Source organism: Lingula anatina, chromosome 9 (genome assembly GCF_051362555.1).
Source record: "Lingula anatina isolate TDL-2025a chromosome 9, LinAna3.0, whole genome shotgun sequence".
NCBI lineage: Eukaryota > Metazoa > Brachiopoda > Lingulata > Lingulida > Lingulidae > Lingula > Lingula anatina.
Genome location: NC_141775.1, coordinates 6,829,817 through 6,839,174, shown reverse-complemented (window position 1 = coordinate 6,839,174; position 9,358 = coordinate 6,829,817). Strand labels below are relative to the sequence as shown.

The following is a 9,358-nucleotide window of genomic DNA, read 5'->3' as shown; positions in this document are numbered from 1 at the left end:
GTAGCTTTAAGTATCTTTTAGCATACAGCTTTTAAAACCAGTTTATTATAGCCCTTGTTTTCATACTTGCGAGATTTTAATCTAAACGCTTGTGTTCACCAACAAGTTAATAAACGGGGAATTATGCATTATACAGAAAGTTTCAGGTGGTTTTGCGATGGTACAGAATTCATTTAAAACAAAACAAGAAAAAATAAACTTCTGATAGAAAACAAATAACAACAAAAAGAAGACAATTCGATCTGAAAAAATGACAAAAAAAAAAAAAACTCAGATTTACATGTATAATGTTGAAGGAGAATATCAACCCAGTACTCCAGTATGTCATGGCCTTGTACGGTATCCCAGTGACTCTTCGCCCAACATTTTCATTAGTCACAAGCCTATACTTTTGTGCTACACTGTCACCCTCCTACAGGAGCAGAATGCGACAGTGTCATTAACACCCCCATTGAAACTGTATCCTCTCAGATATCATTATTGTCAGCAATATTTAACTGAAGTTACTGGTATGGTATTTAAGGGCTGAGTCAGGCAGGAGTTCGAATGCGTATCAATATACAGTACATCCACCTACACATCAAATTTAGCTGCAATAAAAGGTGCAACTGTGTACTAAACAGGCCCGTAGGCAGCAATCCCAAAGGGGGGGTCTTTTTCTGAAAAAGTGGACCTTTTCCCATAAAACCTTCATGTACCAAGATCAAATTTTACCCAGAGTGGACCCTTTTCCCCAGAAAAGGGGACGTTATTTCGAACCCCTAGAACTCCCCCCCCCCCCCCCCCCCCCCCGGCTACGGGCCTGCTAAAGGTCCAGATGTCTTCACTTCGCTGATCATTGTTAACAATACTTTAACAACCGTGTTTCTTGATAAGAATGCGACATGACAACCTATATTAAACTCATTCGCTATGTTAAAGGTTGCACACTGTCAAGTAACCCCCATACATGTATTGCTATTATACGTCCCACTGCACTCTAGGGGAGCGTTCAGATAAACCCGTCGTACTAGCTGGATCGATCCACCTATGCGGTGATGCTCGCTTAAGTGCAGCCAGTGTAATCTGCTTAATTGTCTGAGACAAGGGGATAATTAACTATCGTGCGCACTTGGCTTTCGGAAGCTCTTTCACTCGAGTGAAGTACTTTACGTTAGGTGGGGGTGTGTCAGACAATTAAGCTGTTTAAAATAACTGCGCCTTATAACGAAAATCCCCACTGAGATAGATCGATCCTGCTGGACCGATATCTTGTTATCTGAACACAGCCCAGGAGTTCAGTTACCCCTGGGGCAAGTGTTTCCACCCGTTGTCCCCGTTAACGTGGTTGATAGCCTTGCCTTTGGAGTCGCAGTGTGGTAAACACTCATAGCGTGCACTGGACTTTAAAGACAGCGCACACTGAGAGTTCATTGCTCAGTGTTTGCATATCTGGTACATGTGGCCCAGCGTAAAGTTGCAGAGTGTGCGGGACTTTGGGTATGATATTGTTGGAGATGATTACTGCGCAGTTTAAGTGGGTGGAAACCAGTCATCCTTAAGGATCGGGGACAACCTAATCATTTAAAGCATTGTCCACAAACACGGTATTTAGAAAGAACAGAAATGTCAGAGCAATTTTCGAAGATACGAGGGAGTTGTTCCAAACTAAATCCTCATAATCTTTTTCGCGAGCATGCTGATGTGATTGAATGTTAAGTTTCGCTCCTTTGTTTCCTGATTTTACAATTGCCCCCTGTTTACTTGATACATGTAAAACATTAAAACAATGATATCAAAAAGAAATATTTTATTGGGGTAATAACAGTCCAACTCTTTTGGGAACAATGCACCGAAAATGAAAATAACATAAAACATAAAACAGCAGAAAATTTTATTGAAGTCCAAGCACCACCACTTGAGCCATGTTTCTACACCAACAATGTCACATACACGTACTGTAGTATTAATTGAGCGTTCACCTATGCGTGCCGCCCGTTCATATTAAGGATCTTATGCTGTAAATTTTCAACAAACAATCTACAAGGTATAGCCCGTTTTAAGATAGTTGATAAGATACGTTGGTCTTTAACAAGTCCCAGTCTTTGAAGTAAACCTCTCAAGCGCCCATATACTTCATGAGGTCAAGAGTAAGAGGGACATAAAACAAGTTGTCACATATTTGACGCCCTGCCTGGAAGTGGAAGTTGTTAACAAGAGTAATAAATAGCTGGCAAGCTGTCCGCACACGGGTCAATAATATAAAAACCATCATTATATACCATAGACTATAGACATAATATAGTTAACTGTGTATGTATGGGTTCTTCAGCTTAGTATTGAATGTCCCTCTGTATACGTATATGTACGGGCCCATAGTGGTTGTGGAGATGCTATTGTGGCCATCATATTAATCTTTTCAAAAAATAGTTGTATTAATATTTTCAGTTTACTAAATCCTTATGCAAATGGAAGTACTAGTATAACTACAAGTGTGAGAGGAGAACTTACACTAATATAATAACTGCTGTGGCCATATGAGCATTTTACTACGAGTTCAGTCTTGTTTTCAGAGGAACAATTTTTTTGTACCTTCGATAATATTTTACAGCATTTTTACAAAAATGGCCATTTAGGCCATCGATTTGTTATTCTTTTCATTAAAAAAAAAAACATGTAGGTATTTAATTTCACATTTACGCAATTGAAAATATTACGCCAGTTAGAATTCAACAAACTATGATATATCGAGAGTAAATTGTATCACAGAACATCATACAGTCGAGTAAAATGTGCTTACTAGCATATGGTGAATTTGTAATGTTTCAATAACTTGCAATAACAATACAAATAAATGATTCTGAAACAAAAAAGTCACGTGTCGATCATGACATCAGTGATTCGTGTGTTCCAATACGTCATTGGTTTCTGTGGTTATGCTGACGTCACGGATTATAGCCGTCTCTATTACGACATAGATTCTCCTACGCTGTATGGTTTGATGGGGATGGTAGCACGGTCCTTGGCAATGGATGCGTACAGGGGGTTGTACAGATCCGCGCTACTCTGGGTGTTTGGCCCCAGTTCTGTATAAGCAGCGTTGTCATAGCTTATGGTCTCCGCGGAGTAAAACGTGTGACGTAATCTATACCAGGAGAAACTGTCCATTATTTATTTTTTAAAAAAAGCGATAATCAAGCGATTTTCAAATGTTTAACCACCATTGAAAATTGGCCTTTGACATACATGTAGTTCGAGTAGAAGATGAACTTGTGTTAAACTGTACGGTTTGATAAAAAAGGTCAAACAAGAAGAAAAAAAAACAAGAAACGCAAGGAAACATATATCTTCACAATACTGGACATTTTTTGGCAACCAATAAGTTTATTTTTTTAAATTGTGAATATATTTGAAAACAATATTCCCATTTTGTCAATATCTAAGGTTGAATAGGAATACTTGTCCGTACAAGTACTGGTAAAAATAACAACAATTAACTCACTTTCCGCTTATTTTGTATACATGTGGAACCCGATATTTCAAAGGTCTTACCTCGTCCAAGCTTTTGTTCGTATGACAAAGACACTGATCACCACCACCACCACTATCAGCACCACCCCTCCTATAACACCAACACTGGCATACACGGCTGGGGAAAGAAATGATGAGTTTCCTTATTATTACATCACATATGTTATACGGCGACTTATGCCCGCCAAGTTGTCATAAGCATGTTAATTACATGTTAATTAATAACACTTGTGAAAAAAACGTTATAATGATTTTTGAACACACCTAATTTTTTTTACTCTTTTCATTAAAAAAAATGAAGAGAATGAAGAGTTATGATGTGGAAGGGTAAATACAGGAATAGATGTAATCTACTTGCTCCAAATGTAATTCGTGTGTTAAAACGGAACATGATATTAATTTGCCGTTTTTCATGCAACATGAAGATAACAGACACCAACAAAGATTTTCCGGTAATATTTGAAATAAAAAATAATACATTAAAAATATATATATAAACTAAATATTTTCTGTAATATTTCAATTCAAAAATGATGAATTAGAAATATCTCATTGTGATTTAGTTTCGAATGGGGAATTTTCTATCTCAAATCCCAAAATGAAGCAAATTGTAATAAAGAGGTTAGTACAACATACAGCATAGTACAAGACAGAGGGTGGGAATAGGATAAATCCTTGGTCCGTGACCAGCCAAATCTATTTCCTGTTCTACGTGAATTAATGATTATGACATTCTATTTTGCTTGCAAATCCATTTATTTTGCTTGATCTGTGATCTCTGATTTTATCTTCCGTGCTCCTGTGGTTGGTAACCCCCCTCTCTCTCTCCTGCTTTAGTTACACACAGGTCGTAATACTAGTTAAAAATTAACCTGGTAATTGGTTAAAAGTATTTAAAGAAATTTATCTCCAGATTGGACAAACCACTTACAAATGCAATAAAAAAAGTTTCCCACCTGTTTTGTCTGTTTGTTCAGCTTTCTGTGCTTCTGTTTTACCGCCAGTGCCTGATTAAATTTTCAAATTGAATTTACAAATAGGAGGAAATTTACCAAGAGAAAATAAATAAATAAATAAATAAATAAATAAATAAATAAATAAATAAATAAATACAGTTATTGTTATTTGCAGTTTTATAAGTATCAAAATTCTAATAATATAATCACATAAATATAACGAATATATCTTAAACTGTTTAAAAAAAAAATAAATGATGCAATAGATTGTTGCACGCAATGTGAAAGATTTAACCTAAAATCAATGTTCAAATTTTTAAATACCCGTTTTGCCGTCACCTGGTTTAGTCGTGGATTCATCTTGACTTGGTTTTGTTGACGGCTTATCTTTGGTTGAACTTGGTGGTTTTGGGGTGGTAGATGGTTTCATGGATGTCATTTCAACCGGAGTCGTGGTAGTGACGATAGTGGTGTTGGCTGCGGTTGTTGTTGAAGTAGCAGTGGTTGGGGTAGTTGGAGTGCGTGAAGATGCTCTGCAAGTGGTGGAGTTGGAAGCGGTTGTCGGAGCAACCGAGGTTGTAGAAATGGCGGCCACTGTTGTAGTTGTAGTTGTAGTAGGTGTTGTAGTTGTTGGAGTAGTAGTAGTTGTAGTAGGTGTTGTAGTTGTAGTTGTTGGAGTGGTAGTAGTGGTTGTAGTAGGTGTTGTAGTTGAAGTTGTTGGAGTGGTAGTAGTAGTTGTAGTAGGTGTTGTAGTTGTAGTTGTTGGAGTGGTAGTAGTGGTTGTAGTAGGTGTTGTAGTTGAAGTTGTTGGAGTGGTAATAGTGGTTGTAGTAGGTGTTGTAGTTGAAGTTGTTGGAGTAGTAGTAGTGGTTGTAGTAGGTGCTGTAGTTGTAGTTGTTGGAGTAGTAGTAGTAGGGGTTGTAGTAGGTGTTGTAGTTGTTGGAGTAGTAGTAGTAGTGGTTGTAGTAGGTGTTGTAGTTGTAGTTGTTGGAGTAGTTGTAGTTGTAGTAGGTGTTGTAGTTGTAGTTGTTGGAGTGGTAATAGTGGTTGTAGTAGGTGTTGTAGTTGTAGTTGTTGGAGTAGTAGTAGTTGTAGTAGGTGTTGTAGTTGTAGTTGTTGGAGTGGTAGTAGTAGTTGTAGTAGGTGTTGTAGTTGTAGTTGTTGGAGTGGTAATAGTGGTTGTAGTAGGTGTTGTAGTTGTAGTTGTTGGAGTAGTAGTAGTTGTAGTAGGTGTTGTAGTTGTAGTTGTTGGAGTGGTAGTAGTAGTTGTAGTAGGTGTTGTAGTTGTAGTTGTTGGAGTGGTAGTAGTAGTTGTAGTAGGTGTTGTAGTTGTAGTAGTTGTTGTAGTAGTTGTAGTGGTAGTTGGCAATAGACCTAAGCCAATAAGAGAAACCAATAGCAAAGCTTATTCTCTTAAATTGTAAAAATGTTAATGTAGATTTTATACGTCAATTGAAAACATGTGATTGGCAATTAACACAATAAGTTTCGCTATATTTTAAAAAAATATGCCTGTAAATTACACTACAAAAGCCAGAGCATTCAACCTATAACTTTTGCAAAAGTATATCGAATGCACTCAATAGCAAAGGGTTATTGCTGAAAAAAAGGGGAAAAAATCAACACAAACACCAATAAAGGTTAATTTTGAACGTACCGTACATGCAGATAAACCTGTAATGCCAACTCAGACTTTGACAGGGAACATCATCCCATCTCCAGCCGCTGTCTCGCATCATGACAGCGCAGTCAGGGTCGTCAAACCAGCCTCCACCGCTTGGCTCTCCCGGCTCCCAGTATGAGTACCGGGACAAATCGGCCCCTGGAGTGGTGAAACAAATTCTCTACTCTGGTGCTTCTATTTGGCTGGATTTTTGCGCAATTCGTTTATATCAGTTAAACATGAGAAAAAGGTCTACCTCAATTTATTTTCTTTAGCACTAATTTTGTTCATGGATTCATATGATTGATGCCTTCCAGAACATGTTTTGTATTGTAAAAATAAGCCGAGATTAAACACGTCACAGTATATTGAAAAAGACAGAAAAGAATAGTAAGAATCTGATTGAAAAACAAAATGCCGTCCACAACATACCGGAAGTCCATAGCCAGGAGCCTTCCCGACTCCTGTCGTGTGCTCCAGTCCAAACGCCATTATTGCTCCAGCCGATATTGTTCAGTGTATGGATAATAAAATTCATCGTCGCTTGATCAAATATTTCTACCTGCAAGCCGCCTCTTCCTCTGCAGTAGTCTGTGGCTTCCGTCCAGTATTTTTCAGTGTTGACAAATTGGTAACATTTGTCACGAAATGTGTAGAGGTTCCAGTTGTCCTGTCTTGGCCTCTCAGGACAGCGCCACACCTCCTGGCCTATACATAATAACAACAACAACAACAACAATAATAATAACAACAACAATAATAATAATAATAACAACAACAATAATAATAATAATAATAATAATAATCAGGATGCGATGGGTAACATTGTTTTGGTATAAATGTTTTGCCATGGTGTTATAAGCCCGTCAGTTGGTGTATCATTAAACAAAGTCATTATTTTTCCTTATTAACTATAAAATGTGAACTACGCCTTTTAATAAACATCATTGGCAGGATTTTAAAGTACTTAATGGTATCATTAAAAATAGCGTTAAAACAGTGTTCGTCGGTGTTCAGGTAAAGCTGAAATTTGAAAAACCGATTTCGCAACTTTTTAGAATTGCAATTATGACGTCATCGATAAAATTTGCAAAGGAATTTAACCATGAACACTGAAGATTTATATACTATTCAAAACATTAACGTAAAGACAGTAATTTAGGATTTTTTGTTTAACCCTTTCTGTAACCTTAATATGTTATCTCAATGTATCAAAATACAAGATAAAACAATATGTTTCCAGAGAAAATAGCTTGGAATGCTTATGTCAACTCTCTTTGCAGGCCTACTTGCATGTCTTCGGATAAAAAGCAGCGATTATTTCGATATGACATATTTTAGGCTATACCAAAACATTACAAAACAAATTGAATTGCAAACTATACCGGTATCAAACCATTAAAAGTTAAACGCTTCTTCCGCGGGTGAGGCGCACAGTGAGAAATATTTATCATTTTGTCCACAAGTGTGTTGGTATGGGACGTGACTTCCACTGAATCTAACTGGTACTTTTTTATCCACGCACGTCACCCAAAGCCGTTTCAGTGTTTTTTTTTAACAAAATAATTTTTAAAAAAGTGGTCTTTTAACAAAAACAATTTAAAAAAACTTTCATAACTTGTCGTCATTTGCTTAACAGATACATGTAGAGCATCCAGCACAATACCGCTACTTTAAGACGATTGATTTATGCATTCCATACATCTTCTGTGAATTTGTTTGAGCTAGATAAACTCCTTTAACAGCTATAAATTAAAATATAGAATTTTGTATTTCTTTTGACTTACCTTTACAACAGTCGGGGACGACAAGTAAAAGGAACGCAAGAGGGTAATATTTCTCCATGTTCTCCAGTCGCAATCTCACCACTTCTCTGTGGCGTTCAAGCACTATTACTTCTTCCTATTTCTGCTTCTGTATTTAAATGAACGCATCGAGAGACTGCTTTCTTATCGGTGTTTACTTAGGGACAGTTTGTGATTTGAATACGCAGAGATGCCAAAGACGCGTATTTTTTTTTTTTTTTTTTTTTTTGAGCGCCTACGGTACAGATTGTGTCAAAAAAGCCGTTTCAAAAATTTTTTTGGATGATTTTATGTAGTGAAAGACCTATGGCTACACATTTTCAGAACCAATCCTTTCAACTAGCGTCATATTAAAAAAAGGTCAAATTTAGAACCGATGTGAACACAGCCATAGGAAGAATCAGCTCTGAAGCGCATATAGAAAAGCCCGTTCACACGGTTCTAAAGAGAGCGCACCTGGCTCGACTGTTTTATCATTATTCATAGACAAACGGAACGTAGATTGTTGTACTTCGTGCAGTGACCTATTTCCCGAGGATAAAGAAACACTCTTTGGTTACTAGTTATTTCTCCTTATTTTTGAAAAACTGAATATAGATACAATCGTATTGCCATCTATCGAGTTATATTAGATACGCACTCTCACATAAAATGATGACATTAGACACCCGACTTACGATATATGATTTTTAATTGAAAATAGGAACAAGTCAGGGATCGCAAAGCTATTCATTCATTCAGGACCTCATTAAAAATAAATAAATAAATAAATAAAATAAAATAAAAATAAAATTTAGGACTATTCATAGAAGAATTGCAGTCTGGATAACAGCAAATTACATGTATGTATCAGGACTGCAACTGACGTGGAAGCCATCCTCCAATTTTGAGCGTTTTATATATATATAACACCATATCAGAGACATGTGGACAGCGACGCCACCAGTTCAAGTCATCTGCTACCGGGTCAGAGACAGGACACACTTGCAGTAAAGCGCGATTTGAACGCGGCATCAGAACTGTCTTCCTTAAAACTGGGTTAAGTATTTTATTGTCCGTTTTATTGACTGTTGTATTTCGAAACCAGTGGTAAGTCGCTGCACTTTATTTGTTCCTTTATTGTTTTATGGCACCTGAATTATGGTTTCGAATATGTGACATGTATTTGAAGAGTTTATAAATGTTAAAAGACTTTCAAATTCAAAATTGAATTGAGTAATGTTTTTCGTTTCAGTTCTAATTGCAAATTGTTTACACACTATTTTCAATAAGCTGCATCATCGATGAAAGTGATTTTATGCTTTTGTTTTTGTAACACGTGCTCTTTGGAATAAATTTGAATGTTCAGCCAAAAATAATTTCGTTAGATTAGCTTGCGATAAAGTCAAAAATATGTAGCACTTAAAAAGACCGTTTCTATTTCC

At 36.7% G+C, this 9,358-nt stretch overlaps 1 protein-coding gene across 2 annotated transcripts; it reads right to left on the bottom strand.

Moving 5' to 3' along the window:
* Positions 1 to 1,981: 1,981 nt before the first annotated feature.
* Positions 1,982 to 8,110, bottom strand: LOC106153385 (uncharacterized). Of its 2 annotated transcripts, none has more exons than XM_013527293.2 (7): positions 7,917 to 8,110; positions 6,562 to 6,837; positions 6,124 to 6,288; positions 4,791 to 5,840; positions 4,467 to 4,517; positions 3,532 to 3,628; positions 1,982 to 3,124 (listed from the first exon to the last, which is right to left on the bottom strand). In XM_013527293.2, the coding sequence occupies exons 1-7, from the start codon at positions 7,972 to 7,974 to the stop codon at positions 2,947 to 2,949; spliced, it is 1,875 nt and encodes a 624-aa protein (XP_013382747.2). In that variant the 5' UTR covers positions 7,975 to 8,110; the 3' UTR covers positions 1,982 to 2,946. The 2 variants fall into 2 exon arrangements, with proteins under 2 accessions (XP_013382747.2, XP_086850939.1); XM_086994813.1 differs by having other exon boundaries at positions 4,806 to 5,840.
* Positions 8,111 to 9,358: the final 1,248 nt, after the last annotated feature.